A 17,083-nucleotide genomic window follows, 5' to 3' on the forward strand; every position below is an offset into this window, starting at 1 on the left:
CTGGGGAGACAAAGGCGGCCGGCCGTGGTAGATACAAGTCCCGGGCGAAGCCGGGTAGTACAGCTAGTTTGTGTATATTTGTAGGGCGCCACAGTGGCGTGATGCTATCTCCCTCACCCGGGATAACAGGAGGTCGTGGGTTCGATCCCGGACCCTGACGATGCCTGTTGGATATTTGGAGTTCGCGCGTTCTCACTCTCCATGAATTTTTCTTCAGGCCCTCTGGTTTTGGTCCCCTCCACATTTACAGACATGCTTTTAGATTATTTGGCCGCGACTATCAATTCCCACACGTATGTGATATAGGTCACCTCGATGAGCTGCCGTGTGTGGCTAATGTCACCTTTGAAAAAAAGTTGAATGCCGAGTGGGATTTACCTAGTAAAAGAAAGTTGTTGAGTTTTAGTTGCTTTAACACGTGGAAAAATCAACACTTTTAAGCTGACCACAGTGGAGGAGATGGGTTTGTGCAGGTTATTGAACAGCAGCAGACTGCAAGGGATATTCATTACAGTGTACCTTATAAGAATGCTAGTTGGTGGCATGCCCGCACATTTCCAAACCTTGTAGCAAAATCGGTAAAATTCAGCCTTTAAAAGTGTTCAGTATCTGTAAGCGTTGGTGGAGTTGATTTATTAATTAAACACTATTCTAAAATCCCTATGCATGGGTGCGGCTGCACACTGAACGTTGACTTGAATCCAATACTTTGGTTAACAATTTTTTATTCGCAGCCGTCTACCTGGTAATGTCCAAAATTTTTCAAGGTGCGGACGAAACCCCTTTGAGCTGTGACTTAAATATTTTGAGATAAACAAACAAAGTTACAATCAAACGAAAGCATTCAGAATGTAATTATAAGATATTCGTACATTTTCTGATTCCATATTGGCAACTTTGTTAATTAAATTACCACGCAGTTCAAGTACGCAAATTGACTTGCACGTCGCGTACGGTTCGGCAATTGACAACACAGCAACGATTTCCAAAGATATAATTGAAGCAAAGCCTGCCCCGTCACCCCTGTTAGCAAGGCCTCCATGTCCCTGCAGGGACCGATGCTTGGATGGCCCCCAGTGCTCATCGACCCGTTCCTTGAACTACATGATCTTGCAGACGCTGCTACCGCCACTGCCAGGATCACACAGAGTCCTCTCTCTTGTCCCCTCGCCCGTCTGTGAGCTCGGGACCATCATGTTCTGAGCTTTCACGGCGTCCTCTCTGCTGCATGCCAGCGTGAGACGGTGTGAATGGGATGTCTGGCGGTACGCAAAGACCCCCCATACTCACGAACGCACGCCTCATTGTGCTGCTGTTCCTTGAACCCCTGCCATGTCTTTTTATTTCTTATTTAAGGTATCAGAATATTTCTTTATACTGGAGGAATCCCATGAGCTGCAGGTCAGAACAATAAAACAACAATCCAAAAACGCGATTGTGGTGCACAGTATAGGACCGGTAAACAACTCAAAAAAAATATAAAAATGTAACAAAACTTTAGTTTTCTTACCAGATAAGGCCCACTGAGCCATTAGCTTTTCCAGAAACGACCTGGCCACAAATGATAGCACAACAAAATTGCTTATCACGTGGAAATTTATTACAGCCAAATACTATCGGTAATCTAAATAATTATTAACGTCGGTCATTGGGAGAGATGATACGGTGGCCAGAGGTGGAGGGAGCGTGGAGTGGTGGGCAGTGAGGCAGTCACTCGTGCTATGAGTCAGACCGTTTTTTGTTTGCCAGGTTTTATTTATTTATTCCTTGTTCCTTCGTGATTGCGAGCTGGCTTAGCAGAGAGATGTGAAGGACATCCTGTCGTCGTCGCTGCTGCTGCCCTCGCCGCCGCCACTGCAGATGCATGCGTCATCGTGGCGATTCGAATCGCAAGGCAACAAAATTATACGTCCACAAATATGCGTGCAATTGGAGCGATTTTTAAAGAGGCATCGCCAGCCAACGCAAATAATAATGACCAATGCAGCAAGGTGCATTCAAATGACGCTTTGTATTAATAATGTTAATTAATAGTATTAATGCATTATTGTTGATATTGTTATTTGTGTTGTTATTTACGTGTTATTTTTTCCAGTACCTCCGTGTTCTGATGTTAACCCGGTCCTCCGTGCAGATCGCTGATGATGATGATGTTCTTGTTCTGTGCACATGCACCACGGGATCTCCCTTGCAAACTAGCTGGGGGTAACTGGCTGCTCGGGATTTTCCATGTACGACATTGATTTGTTCATTCTAATTTAATTGTTCAAGGCTATTGTAATATACATCAGCAGACATAACATTTTTCTATGTATTTCTGAACATGTAATAAGCATTTTATGTTGTTTAACCTGCGGTTACTAAGCAGTGTTTGTCATTTCACACTTCTTTGCCTTTACACACAAGTTGTTAAATACTTATTTATTTCGTAGAGTTGTTAGAAATTAGTTTAATCCCGGTTCTTTTTGTGGCATGGCAACAGTTCTAGTTTGCTCTCGTTCCTTGTTTTTCATTTTCTAGTAAAGTAAATTGCAGTCGGCAAATAACAATAGAAAAAATATTCACGTTGCGTAACATTCACCCCCCCCCCCCCCCCCCATGTGATGAACCCCATCGGTTTGTACCACTTTGGTGGGATGAGGGGAGGAACTGGTTAAGGTGGTGGTCTGTTTTTCTCCGTTGGCCTTGCTGGTGGTTCGGTTGATTGTGCTTGGGTTGCAAGGAGCATTGGTCCCATCGTTTCTTTGAATTGTGTGCGTTGTTTTCGACCTGTTGCAGTTGTTGCACCAGTTGTTCCCGATCGAACTGAGCCCTACGCGGTGCGCTGTTTAGTTGTGAATTATTTTCTGGTTGTGAACGATGATGATGATGATAATTTTTCAACTCGTGAATGTTGCTTAATAGTCAGTGCCGTGTTAGAAACTACCGTCGCACCGTTACCCCCTCATTGTCATTCCTTTGATAATGGCAGAAATTGATTTTGCCTCGTGGCTTTCAAAGCATCGATTTAAAAAAATAATTGTTGGACAGACACAGTTGGAAAACACATTTTATTTTTTAAAGGCTGGATGCGGATCAAAATGATGAAATGAAGGGGTGAGGCAATGGAGGTTGGATTGCTACTGAATAATTTAGTTTGATCATGAAAAGCAACAAGCCAATGTGCCTGAAGAGGAAAGTTTTAGATCGTTGACTGTTACACTGCTAAGGGCAGGGATCGAAAACACGGGATGCTGACAGAGGTAATGGGACAGAGCTGAAAAGTACGCAAATAGACTTGCATGCTCACACGGAGAGAGATGACCGCAGATCAGAAAATCGAAACGTCACATTGACTTTTAAGAAACGTTAGTGGTTTTGGATGATGACCATCGTGGAGATGGAGCGATGAGATCAGGTCATGTGCAGGGGCGACATGGATTGTGGATTTGCAGGGCGGTTAGTGATGTCGACGACATGAGGAGGAAGCCATCAGGCAGTGGATATATCATGTCGACCGTTGATGATGATGGTTTTTAAACGCATGGTGTTGTCGAACAGATTTCCTAACTGCGACGCTCTCGTGTCTTCTCCCCTCCCGCCCCCGTGTGTCTCAGGTCACTGATAGATTCTGGGGAGGGCGAGTCACTTCTCACCATGTCGCTGGCTAGCGAGCCTGGCGTCGTGAGCCGAGGCCAGACCGGCAAGCCCCCCGGGGGTCCCATACCGTCGTGCCCTCCCAGCGGCACCAAGCTCTTCACCAGCACCGTCCACTGCACTGCCGTGCTGGAGGTAAAGCCGGAGAGCGGTGGTGGTTCTCGGAGTGCGGTCCCCGGACCACCGTCGGGGTTCGTGATGCTCCTCCAGGTGGTCCGCAGGGCTGTGATGCAAACGCAGCTTGATGCCGACAATAATGACAATGCTTACACCTTTTGCTTTGGCCGTTAATTTATATTTTACTCGTGATATTTAATTTTGAAATGAAGTTAAGTAAATGACCCTGATTAAACTACGCTCACCCTAAAGTATGAATGCCCCCCCTCCCTCCCAAAATAAAAATTAAAAACCTTGCTGCGTAAAAAAACTAAATTCGATGGTGTTTTGTGTCCAGTCATTTGTGACTAGGTTTAAATTTGCTTTAGTCACGGGTGGATGAATTCTAGATTTAAACAAATAATTCTGCAGTGTTACCGATTGCTCTTGACACCTTAAATTAACTGACAACCCACCCCACAATTTGACATTTACATTTTATTCTCGCGTGTCTCAGCAACAACACTAAACAGAGTCAGCATGGTTGACAAAGTAAAACACAGTAACACAGTACAGCCAACAAAAAAAAAATACATGTGCCTTAACCGTGTCCAAACATGCAACATCCATGCCTTACTCCTTCCCATCGGATTATCAGGCGTGTAATTAACAATATCCAAAACACAGAGTAATCACCCTGTCATAGATTACACAATATCCAAAATTAAAAGGGAGAAAGCCTGCCATGCAATGCCATATTGTTGTGGATCACATCTAATTAAAAGGCGCTATAGATAAATGAAGCGTGTATCAGAAAAATAGATATTACGTTCAAAATACAACAATTGTCAATTGCAGTACCCTTGAATTGTTAACCTAAGCATAGATTTTGCCTTGTAATCGTTCTGCTAGAGCTGTAGAGATTTTTTTGTGGAATGGAGAAACCCCTCCACCTCCCTTTGGATCAATCACAACATTGGAGTAGTGCTGCCGTTCCTGTAAACCCTTGTGACTATTCCACGTCAATTTGGGGACACGCGCACTAAAGAGTCGTTGAAACGCTGCTTAACTGGCGTAGCCACACCTGTGCTTGTGCATGCCGCAACGTGCATTCGGCCGGCTGATTGCCACGCGGACGTTGCACGGAGCTAAGTTAATCGGTAATATCACGTAATCAGTGATCGCTCTGCGTACACGCACTGGAGGATGTTGCATGTCGCAACCTGCATTCAGTCTGTTTGTCACACGGTATCACACGGGGGGGGGGGGGGGGGGGGTTAGGTTAGCCAGCAGGCTTCCCGGTTTAACGGATTTTAACTTTGTTTAAAAGGGACGAAATACGCAGTGCAGCTTGAAAAATGAGGCTTAGGGTGCAGCGGAGGAGGAGGAGGAGGTCGGTGATACTTGACCCTTCATCGCAAGTCCACGTGATGTCCCCCAGTCCAGCGATTTGCAACAACAAATGTAATGATCCTGGTCTTTAGAAGTCTCGCCTTGTAAAAAAAATACACTTGACTCTTCCATTTACACATTGCACATTCTATTTTGCAGGGTATCCATAATGGTATCGACGAGCATTGAAGAGTAGTAATTAGGTAGCAGTTTCAAATACACGGTTCAATGTTGCTTATGGGAGCCATGTTGGTGAGACGCTATCTCACTCGCCGGCTATGCAGGAGGTCGTGGATTTGATCCTGAATCTGATGCTTGTATAGTTGGAATATGCCTGTTCTTTTTAATGATGAATGCATTAAATGACATCATAGTTGAAGTTGATTCTTTACTTATGGTGACGGATGTGACCGAATGTCCGTGACCAGGAGGAATACACCGTGCACTCCAAAAGCTGTGATATTTCTCTTCTTGGTTCTTTCGGTAAAGTCACGTAGAAGGGAAGTAATAAAATAATACAAATAAAACATAATAGAATAATTCTCACGACGTTTCGACCACAACGCAAGCAGCCGTCCTCAGGTGAAGACCAGGTCTGTCGGGGAGACAACGTCTCGTGAGATTTATTTTATTATGTTTTATTTTTATTATTTTATTACTTCCCTTCTACGTGACTTTACCGAAAGAACCAAGAAGATGAATCCCTGCAGTCAGGAAAGCTGCGATATTATTTGGCGAGCATTTCTAGAGACGAAACTCAACACTCGCTGAAAATGATAGGTTGCACACTTTCCTTGAAACATTTCTTGTTTTGCTTACACTGGATGGGAGTCCATTCCATAGCTTCGGTGCAACCACCGAAAATTTGCCCGCTCTGCAATTGTGCCGTCGGTCTGACGCTGCTGCATTGTTAATAGAGACACGCGTTAGAGCTAAGACAATCTGTGGCAGGGTCAGCAAGATTCTTCGTGTTGCATTATCACAATGTCAAGATAACTTCTTGGGCTGTTGAACCTTGGTGATAGAGGGCAGAACACTTGGCTCCCACATTGCTTTGGCCACTTGGAAAAAGAGTCGTTGGCTGCAGTCGACTTTTAAATACAGCTTAACTGAAGTAGTGGCACATTTTCTGCTTAAATGTTGCAACTGGAGGTTAATACACATGTTAATTGGTGCAATTATCCTCAACGCAATGTAAATTGCACTTAAAGTGGCAGTGTTTAACCCGAAGCATTGCAGTGAAAAGCAATGTAGCACAGCGCATTTACGTGCAGTGTGCCGCAAACCCAACAGCGCAATTCACGGCACGAGCAGCATTGTTTCGGTGATCTCAATACAGATGCGCATATTTCTGGCAATGGCTTTGCACTTGACTATTCATAGACGACCTCTGTGCATAAATCAGCTATTCATGCAGCTCTACAATTTGTGGAGCTGCCTTTGTGACTGCTCGCTACGTACGTACGTACATACGTTGAACTTTTTCCGCCGTACATTGCCAACCGTGCTAATCGGTGGTGCAATGTCCAACAATATCACAGCTGGCAAAGTGTTCCCATTTGACGATGTTTCTTTGTGCTTTGGGTGAATTCTCTGTCCAACTTATCGTTTGCTAATGTTTAACATTAATTAAGGGGCCCAGAGGCACCGTGAGAATAATTAACATTCGACCTGCACACTTCTTAAAATTCTTGTGAATAGTTTCCCCCCCCCCCCCCCCCAGTGTAAAAATAAAGTAAGGCAAACCTGAGCTTGGAGCATTGTGACTTGTCGCGTGTTGACGTCTGTGTTTTGTTTGAGGCGTGTGTGCTTTCACACGGCAGTCAAGTGCATTTCGGAGCATAAATTGTTAATATTTACCGACTGTTACTCTCCTTTGTTCTGCAATAGGGGTTTGAGCGTTTGAGGCAGGACGGTCTGCTGTGTGACGTGTCCCTTCTGCCGGGCGACGGGGAGGAAAGTTTCCCCGTGCACCGTGCCATGATGGCCTCGTCCAGCGATTACTTCAAAGCCATGTTCACCGGTAAAACAACCTTTCATCTTCCGATCCGCGCAGCAGGACACGCAAAAACACAATTGCGTTGGATTTTTTTACGGTGTGGTTTTTTGTTGTTGCGTAACGTGTGAAACTAACCACGCCGAAAAGTTGGGTAAAAAAAATGATTTGCGCATTTGGAGACTCTTTTTTAAGGAGTTGTATTTAGCTTATTCCGTGGTGGAGTGTTTATTTGTATGGTTGAGGATCACGAAATGCAATACGTTGCAATCGTTGTCCACGGAAGCCGACTGTCGTAGCGCTAGATTGCAAACACACAGTCGTGGATCCTCGTGACATTCTTTTTTGCGTGATTAATTTTTACTACGGTAAGTGAATCGAGGCCACCACCCAGTGTGTGTGGGATTAAAGCTGAGGGTGCTGTGTTGTTTTAAAAAAAAAAATTACGGAGTCTCGCAATTTACAGCTATTGCCTTATCAGTCCGCTTTTGAAAATAAAAGTTGGTTGCGATTCTAACGACATCGAATAAGATCTTGGTTTGCTTCATCAAGTTATTAATTAATGCTCAAATAATGTTTTGGTTATGAAAAAGTTATAGAGTGCAAATGTTTCATATCATGTTACACCCTTATGTAACGGTCTTGCAACAACATAGGACAGAATTAGCAAAAATAACGCCGCCTTAAAAAATTCACGTTTTTACAACAAGTTTTAGGTAATGGCCCCGCTTCCCCGAGCACATGCATAGAGGAGGGGCCAGTGATGGTTAATGAGGGTTGGAGATTGCACTTAACACTGGGGCCTGATGAAAGAAGATCAATGGCCAGTTTTTTAATTGGCATGTGGATAGTTACTTAATAGCCTCTGAGTAACATACCAACCCTTCCACTAATCAAAACGTATGACTGAAATAAATTCGTATGAAACAGCAATAGCAGCTTGCAGTATAGAAATGACCTCCGCATGCATTATGCACTCTTGAGTGAAAGGCCGTTTCCATTCATACCGGAGAAGAAACGTTGTCCCAATGCATCCCGTATAATTAATTAAGCACTTCCCCTTTCCTCTGCCTTTGAACCACCGTCAAAACTGTCACCCCGAGGGTGACACCTCTCGCCTTGCCATCGTCCCTTGTTTAATTACCCACGTTCATCTTTGACCATACCTCGCTTACCACCTCTGTAAAACCGTATTGCCTTGCCCTCCCTTTTGCCCTCCACCACCACCGTGTCACGTTCCTTCGCCCCCCTCCGACACAACCCCCGTCGGCCATCGCGTCGCCCCCCCCCCCCCCCCACGCAGGCGGCATGAAAGAGCAGGACCTGACTCAGATTAAGCTGCACGGGGTGAGCGGCATGGGGCTTCGTCAGATCATCGACTTTGTGTACACGGCCAAGCTGTCGCTGAGCATGGAAAGCCTGCACGAGACGCTCGAGGCAGCAAGTTTCCTGCAGGTGCTGCCCGTGCTCGACTTCTGCACGGAGTTCCTCATCTCGGAGGTGAGCAAAGCCGCACACGGAAACGACAACAACAACAACAACCATCTCAATACCTCGCCGATCTCGTCAAGGGGCATGAACCACCATCACGGGAACCCGGTCATTTGCTACTAAGTGGCGGTGACGTCACCACGGTGCTTGTGCCGGGCAAAGTGTGCCTTGAGGCCGCGTGACGTGTAGATGGCTTGCTTCCAGGAGGTCATGGAACAGGCCCAGGTGTTATGGGTTAACTGACCGAGTTGTCTGGCGGACACAAATACAAAGATCCCTAGAAAGACCGGCACTTCTCATGAGAGGGTGGTGTAGATGTAGAACCACGCCTGGCTGCCTTACACAGCGTACCAGGCACTGATTTAAGGCTTCGTCAATCTAGGGGATGCCCAGGGACCGGTTCATATTTTCGCCACTGTTATTGCTCGTGAGCGGGAATTGAACTCGGATTGCCGGCATTGTGGTGCAGGGCACTAACTACTACAGTACAGCTCCCCTTGGGGACACACGTGCAATTGCACGCTAGCTGACCGTCAAGCCAGAAATTGCATGTTACCAACCCTCTATTATCTGGGGTCAGTGGGTGAAGGATACACGACCATTCATCCGTAGGTCGAATGTTGCTTGGTGAATACTTGCACCTCTTCCTAGATATCTAGCCAGCGTGGAAGAGTTGTGGTCAAAGTGTCCTGTAATGAATCAGAATCAGAATATTTATTTACCCTGGAGGAATCTGATGGGCTATAAAGCTCTTTTTCACAGATGACCAGTAGGGACGGGTCCGAACGTTACAACAACAAACAATAGGAGTGCAAGGTTATAGGAAAGTAAAAAAAATAAGATACAAATAAAACTAAATATGTTTATCTTACCAGGTAAAGCCCAATTAGCTATTAGGTTTTTTTAAGTAACCTGGCCGCAAATGATAGCTCAACGAAGTGGCTTATCACCTGGAAATACATAGCAGCAAAATAATGAAAAAATGAAGACTCGGTAGGAAAACAAGAGATGAACGCAAGCGATTGCAGGGCCACACCTTTACCCGCGCCCCCCTTTTCCCCTTTATCCACGTTCCACCTTTTTCCCCTTTATCCACGTTCCACGCGGCGCTCGCCCAGACGACGCTGGAGAACTGCGTGGAGGTGGGCCGCATCGCCAACACGTACCACCTGGCGGCCGTCGACCGCTTCGTCGACGGCTTCATCCTGCGCAACTTCGGCGCGCTGTCGCAGACCGCCGGCTTCCTGCGGCTGCCGGCCGAGCGGCTGGAGCGCGCCCTCGCCAGCGACTCGCTCAAGCGCTGCACCGAGCTGCAGCTCTTCCGCGCCACCTGCCGCTGGCTGCGGCACAGCGAAGCGGCCGACACTGGCGACGCGACGGTGGTGCCAGCGGGAAGCAGCGGCACCGGCGCTGCCGGCGGTGCCGGAGGTGGCGCAGGTGGCAGTGGCGGCAACGGCAGCAGCGGCGGCGGCAGCAGCGGCGGCGGCAGCAGCGGCGGCTGCAGCGGCAGCGGCGCGTTCGGGGTGGGCAGTGGCACGGGCAGCCTGGCCCGGCACAGGGCATCGAGCAGCGACACCCTACCCAGGCAGAAGACTGATGTAGACTCATCATCCGTGGGTTATTTGTATTACTTTTTCGTTGATTTATGTTTTGAATTGGTAATTTGTTGCTTTTGTTAACGCTGTGTAAATTTACTCGCTTGCCTAATGTTGGTTTTGTTTGACTCTCACTCATCCCCTGTGTGAGAGCACTTGACTCAATCAAATCTTGGTTGGGGGTGGACTCAATTCTTCATTCCCACGTTAAGTCTCATTTACAGGAATTACCCGGGGAATTTAGTCCGCCAGTTAGGGATAGATAGATGATTGCTGCTGTGCTTAATCCCAATAGAGTTATTCACGGTGTCATTTCCGAATTTGGTGAATTTGCATCCTGGCACCGGCACACAGTTGAACTGCTCATTCCGAGTGACATCTGAGGATCTTTAATATCCACTGTAAAACAGGATGGCACCTATAATGGGTATTGCATGCACAGAAATTGGTCGGTAAAATCTGTGATCAATCAAATGAGGAATTCATTGCAGGACCTTTGTAGGAAATCAATTGTCATCCTATAGAGAGACTCATGTGTGTTGATCCCTAGCAATGGGGATGAACACAATTCAAGTTTATATAAGCTTGCTGGTAAAACATTTTTTTAACTCTTGACGTGCATAAAGTTGGTACTTTCAATTGCTCACGTTTGCACGTGAGGAATGACGCACCATTTCAGCGTGTACATATCCACACATTGCCATATAAATCATATAAACTTGAGAGCTCACTCGGCTGACTGTCCATCAGCGGAAGTGAGTGCAATAGTGTCACCAAACCGGTCGCACTTGGTTCGTTAGCTTTGTGGGTCAATGTGTTCCCTGTAATTGTCGGAATGCTGATAGTGGAGGCACATAACAGTGGGCCAATTTTGTAATGCTGCAAAATTATCGCGCGCTTTCAGGTGCACTACTGCCGCCGTCTGGAGCGATCTTCCTTCCGATGTCAGGAAGCCACTGAAGTTACGAATTTTTCAATCATCTAGATTGAAAACTAATTTCTTTAGAACTGCTTTTTGTGTTTTATTTGTTGTCCTTCACCTGGCACCTCTGATTAGCACGGTTGACGTTCAACACATTTTTCTTGATACATACGAGTGCATTTCCCCTTTTGCTCGTTCGTCCCCTTGCATGCCGCTAATCCGTTCGTGCGTCTGTGTGTGTGGTGTCCGCGTGCGGCTATCCGCGTGCCCCTGCTCGTCTGGTTTGGTTTCGTGCAGACGATGTCGCGCTGCAAGGGGGATGGAGAGCCGCATGGAAGCCGCATGCGACAAGCCTCCCGTCTCATGTCCCGCATCCGCTTCCCGCTCATGTCCCCGCAGGAGCTGCTGCACGAAGTCCAAACGGTCAGTGCCACGACGCGTCGCTCCCCTGCCGTGCCCCTTTTACCGTCACAGATCTGTTGGCGGAGAGCCGACTCTTGACCACATTTGCAATGTCAGGCGTAACGTACGCGCTATATCCTGTCTGTTTATGTATCCGTCTGCTTTTATTGCCCCTTTTCATATCCCTTTTATAATCTTTTATCAGAATCTGTATTATTTAGACTGGAGGAATCCGATACGCTGTGAAGCTCTTTTTCACGGATGTCCAGTATTTAAATGCTCGCTCGCGGTGTCCCAAGTTGTGGCCGAGGCGAACATGTTTATTTTTAGTGACATTTCACGAAGCCCAGCACATGACGTTTGAGCAGAAAGTGGCTGTCCCTGGAAGACGCTGCAGCATTGCGACTTCGTAGCTTGCCCCTGGACACCGGCTTCTTCACTCCCCACGAGCGGACATCTTTTACGTAGGCCCTGCAAAGAGCACGTGCCGCCTAGCAATCAGCGCGACAATTTTCCTTCTTGGAACTGGAATAAGCTTAATTCCGTGAAGATGAAGAGGAAAAAAATGTGATTTAATGGCTTTTGTAAAGTAATTTTTGACTTAACTGAGACCATCGGCTCCCACTATACTTGGCAACTTGGTTTAATCAGCGGTGCCTGGCTCGGATGCAACCGCCAGATGTAAGCGGTGCTGACGCGCGGGGCTCGGAGCAACCTGATCAGTGACACGTCCTCGTTAATTAATGCATTTCTCGTTGCCCGTGTGCTGGTTATTGCAGTGAAATTGCAGAGATTAAAATAAAAAAGCCACCTTGAAATGATTAAAAAAGTACATGCTGAGCTGAGGAAATGTCATTTTTTTTATTCTTTTGCCACACAGCATTTTTCTTGTTGCAGAGTCAGCACTGAAGTTTTGACGGATCAGTCTTTGCTAAAGTGGCCGCGATGGTTTTTTTTAAGAAAAAACCTTCCATGTTTCTCCCCCGGGTGTCAATGTCTGTTGAGAGCAATTAACTAACTTGGAATATTGTAATGCATGTATACACCAAGCTTAATTATACTGGAAAGTGGAGCGTGTTTCATTAATTTTTATTCCATATCACCAAAAATGTGGCTATACAGCCTGGGGGGGTATGCTTGATCGTTGTGCAAAGCTCTCTTGAGGCACCTGCTTCTGTAAAAGCTATTACAAAGCACACCGATGACAACTGGTGAATTTACACTGACAACTTTGGCTAATCCCATTCATCCTCATCATTAACACATTCTCGGCCACGGTCGTCTTTGTTCGTGGACAGCTCGGACATCTGGACACTGAACCAGAGTCTTCAATATAGGTACACGCCGAGAATGGTAGGGATGTTATTGCAGGGTAGAGTAAGAAACAAGCAATGGAAATATTGTCAGTGTAACCTGGGAGAGGAGGTTGTTGCCATGGTGGATTACATGCGCAGGGTGGAGGAGGGCAGCTTTCCAAGACAGGCTTGAGAGTTGCATCCAGAGGCCTGGTGGCCAAAGGGAAGCCCTGAAGCCAGATGATGTGATTCTGCAAGATCAGACTTTGGGAGGACGGGTGTCAACTCTTCAACAGTCGATGGTGTGGCCATGGCGGGAATACATTTTTGGCCGTGCTGACCTTTCGACCTTCCCCCCGCCCCCCCCCACCGAACCCAACTGCTCCGCGCGCAGGTGGAGTTCATGCGCTCAGACGCCGCCTGCGTCAACTTGCTCCTGGAGGCCAGCAACTACCAGATGCTGCCCCCCATGCAGCCGGTGCTGCAGTCGGAGCGAACGCGCATCCGCTCGGACGCGACGCACCTGCTGGCGCTGGGCGGCGTGCTGCGCCAGCAGCTGCTCGTGTCCAAGGAGCTGCGTTTGTACGACGAGCGCACGCGGCTCTGGCGCTGCCTGGCGCCCATGGAGGCGCCGCGGTACCAGCACGGCATCGCCGTGGTCGGCAACTTCCTCTTTGTCGTCGGCGGGCAGAGTAACTACGACACGAAGGTGAGTGCCTGCCCGCCTGCCTGCTAGCAGTGTGACGGCTGCAAAGGACAAAGGGGGCCTTTTATCAACAAGCTCCTTTGCTGTTGCGCGTCTACTTTCTACTCTTTTCCCTTAATCTATTTTGTCTTTGATTTTCTACTTTTTAACCTTTTTTGTTGTTGTTCTCTCCCTCCCCCCGTGGGCAAAGAGAAGGCTCACTCATGCTGCCCAGTTGCAAAAAAAATAACAGCTTGTGCTTACAAAGTTGTGTCGTGCATCTTGCTCAGTGTAACATGTCCATTAGCGTCTCATTACAGTGATTTGTTTTGGCTTCTGATTATCTCCGAGCCTTTGGCGATTCCTCTGAATGCCAAGATAATTGTTTTCTTCTACGGCATTGACTCAAGCTGATCAGCAGTGCCAATGTCTGTACAGCGGTCGAGTTGGTCTGCTCTTGAGCCTGTAACGCCATCTAAATATTCCGAGTTTACCTTGATGGCTTTGTTGTTACGGAATGGGACGTCGGTATTGGTAGCAACAATCGACAAAAGCACCGTGGATAACACAGTTTTTAGATGCCTTCATTGGAGCCATAATTCATCTCGCGCATACCTAGCAATAATGCACCGTGATTTTATTTTGCTGGTTGCAGTCATTGGTAGCAGCTGTCGTGAATGTCTTTACGTTTCGCCCGCTGCGCGCTTGGGTGGCCAGGGCAAGACGGCGGTGGACACGGTCTTCCGGTACGACCCACGCTACAACCGCTGGGCGCAGGTGGCACCGCTCAACGAGAAGCGTACCTTCTTCCACCTGAGCGCGCTCAACGGCCGCCTGTACGCCGTGGGCGGCCGCAACGCCGCCGGTGAACTGGGTACGGAGCCGCGTGCCGGCACACAAAGACAGTGATTCCCCCGTATAGCCCTTGGATAGACTGTTGGGGCAAGTGCTCTAGGCGAGCACTTTGAAGGGCGACACTGCATACGAGGCCGTGGTGTGGTCTTGGATGAAAAAGAGCTTTATAGCTCATCGGATTCCTCGAGTATGAATAAATAATCTGATTCTGAGTTTCTGGTGCGGAATGTAAATGTCCGCACTCGGGAAACAAACACGGTCACGCATGATGCTGAGCACACCACCACTCGTGTGCCGGCCTTCATCGGTGCTCGCTAACAGCACTGGCCTCGACGGTGCACAGAGCCCAACTACATAAAGGATCTTTATAAATGTGGAGCTCCAAAACATGGTCAGGAACATGAGATAGTTCAGAATTGTTTGTTTAGCAGCAACATACAACTTGCATAATCAACGTTTTTGGGTTATTCATAATCAACGTTTTTGGGTTAGATCGCGTTATTTATAAATGTGTCGTAACCCTCCACCACCCGACACGGCCAATCAGCAAAAAAGTGTCACGTTGACAAAAGACAAATAGTTAATTGCATCCAGCATCATCGGGCAATTCGCCAGAATGGTGAGGCTCTGCTCTTGCTCCCGGTCTTAAATAGCAGTATAAATTTACGGGACGCCTAATTGCGACCGCATCTCGCGTCGTTGCAATGCAACGCAGCGTAGACTCGCGCAGCGTCTCGTTGCAACGCGCATCCCGAGCACGCATCTGCCGCCGAGTTTGCGGCTTCCCCCCCTCCTCCGTGTGCACGCGCATCACGCTCGTCCGCGTGCGCGTTTTGGCATGCAGCGACGGTGGAGTGCTACGACCCGAGCAGCAACGAGTGGACGTACGTGGCACGCATGGCCGAGCCCCACTACGGCCACGCCGGCACCGTCTACGGCAACCTCATGTACATCTCCGGTAAGCGACGCCACGCGTGCGGGGGCCAGCCACCGCCGGTCGCACCGGGAGAGATGGGAGACGGAGAGAGAGGATATTTTCTACTGCCCACTGGCGATAGCCCAAAGCCAGAGCGTGAACACACCACAGGCCTGTCGAGTGGGCTGGCTCCTCGGGGAGTACCTTGTGGGTGGAGGAAACCGAGGGGCCAGCCACAAGGGAGAGATCCCTATGAAGGGAGTTCACTTTGGGGGCTTTACCAGGCGAGGACCCCGAGAATGGGGAATCGCTTGTGGGGGCTTGGGGGCAGAAGGGACCCCTAGGAAGGGGGCTCACTTGGGGACTTGTGGCTGGGAGGGGTCTCCTTGGAAGGGAACTTGATTTTTAGGGCTTGAATCTGGCAATTGAAGGTGGACTTAGTGTGGTACTGGCCACACCTCCACCTTGCATGCCACACAAGCCTCAATAAATGTAACCTGTGGGTGAAGGAGCGCCAGTGCGTTGTGAGTTGTGGGAGTTACTTGACCATGCTTCACCACTCTGGTCGGTGCGAGTTTCTAAAAGCGGCGGGGGGACCAGGGACTGGTTGAGACATCACTCGCCCCACCGATGTTAGCCGTGACCGGGACTCAAACTGGGGTCTCCGGGCTCGTAACGCAGCTCCTTGAACTCTCCACCATCTCTTCGCGTGCCAGAATGAGTAGCGCTCCCTAAAACCTCTCCCGCCAATGTCAATGCAACTCATTCAATACTTTAAGACTCTCCTGATGTGCTTTGCCCAACAGAGCCGTTGTGATGTCCTCACTACATTTAATGACACCTTAGCCGAGGTGCAGTTACCAATCGCGAAACTGTGGCCCATGGAGTACGCACTCTGCCCTCCTTTGATCATTCACCAGCAGCTGTGTTTGGGACATTCACGAGGCGACTTCTGCAGCCGTCCCAATGGCTCCCTCACCAGCCTCGACGTGAACGTGTAGAAATGCTGCCGGTCAAATTCCCACCAAGCAAAAGGAGAGTAGAAATGAGAGGGTCATCGGTGGGACCCTTCGTTTGATTCGTTCCTGATGTGACCCTCCCCCACTAATGTAATCTCTTTCATCCGTTTCTGTTTATTTATTTAGTTTCCCTTATTTCTGCTTTCGTCCTATTCCTTTCCCTCTTGCTCTCACTCTTGCCTACTCCTGAGATCATAGCCGGGGATCTCTACGACTAGGCGCATTTGCATTGGTCACTTGGAAGATGTGTACCTCGGTTCCTTGTTTTGCTGTATCGTTGTGTAAAAAAAAAAAGTTCCTAAAATATAATTGGAACAATGGGGGGGGGATAGCTATGTTGCCCATAGGGTCCCGTGCGGCTGGACCGGACGTCCGTGTGTTTGCGTCCTCCCTTTGTTCACGCGCCCACCACCCGCGTACTCAACTTCCCCCCCCCCCCCCCGCATCCGCACGCGCCGCCCCGTGTCCCGCAGGCGGCATCACGCACGACACCTTCCAGAAGGAGCTGCTGTGCTACGACCCGGAGTCGGACCGCTGGACGCAGCGCGCGCCCATGTCGACGGTGCGCGGCCTGCACTGCATGTGCACCGTGCGCGACCGCCTCTACGTCATCGGGGGCAACCACTTCCGCGGCGCCAGCGACTACGCCGACGTGCTCTCTTGCGAGTTCTACTCGCCAGCGGCCGACAACTGGACGTCGGCCGCCCCCATGCTGCGCGGACAGAGCGACGTGGGAGTGGCCGTCTTCCAGGTGACTCGGCGGGGGGCGGGGAAACCCGTAGC

At 48.7% G+C, this 17,083-nt stretch overlaps 1 protein-coding gene across 7 annotated transcripts in view; it reads left to right on the forward strand.

The window, feature by feature from the left end:
- Positions 1-17,083, forward strand: part of LOC133353548 (kelch-like protein 9) — a 122,868-nt gene that overhangs the window by 94,130 nt on the left and 11,655 nt on the right. For 6 of the 7 annotated variants that reach the window (XM_061569888.1, XM_061569923.1, XM_061569897.1 and 3 more), the window contains 9 exons: positions 3,597-3,771; positions 7,015-7,147; positions 8,424-8,620; positions 9,730-10,224; positions 11,426-11,551; positions 13,220-13,534; positions 14,228-14,384; positions 15,210-15,323; positions 16,774-17,051. In XM_061569888.1, the coding sequence (XP_061425872.1) occupies positions 3,637-3,771; positions 7,015-7,147; positions 8,424-8,620; positions 9,730-10,224; positions 11,426-11,551; positions 13,220-13,534; positions 14,228-14,384; positions 15,210-15,323; positions 16,774-17,051 (1,950 nt within the window). In that variant the 5' untranslated portion in view covers positions 3,597-3,636. Of the gene's footprint in view, positions 1-2,207; positions 2,232-3,596; positions 3,772-7,014; positions 7,148-8,423; positions 8,621-9,729; positions 10,225-11,425; positions 11,552-13,219; positions 13,535-14,227; positions 14,385-15,209; positions 15,324-16,773; positions 17,052-17,083 lie in introns of those variants that run through there. The other variant, XM_061569880.1, reaches the window with a different exon arrangement.

This window comes from Lethenteron reissneri, chromosome 6 (assembly GCF_015708825.2).
Source record: "Lethenteron reissneri isolate LAM-NWPU_2019-01 chromosome 6, ASM1570882v1, whole genome shotgun sequence".
Lineage (NCBI taxonomy): Eukaryota > Metazoa > Chordata > Hyperoartia > Petromyzontiformes > Petromyzontidae > Lethenteron > Lethenteron reissneri.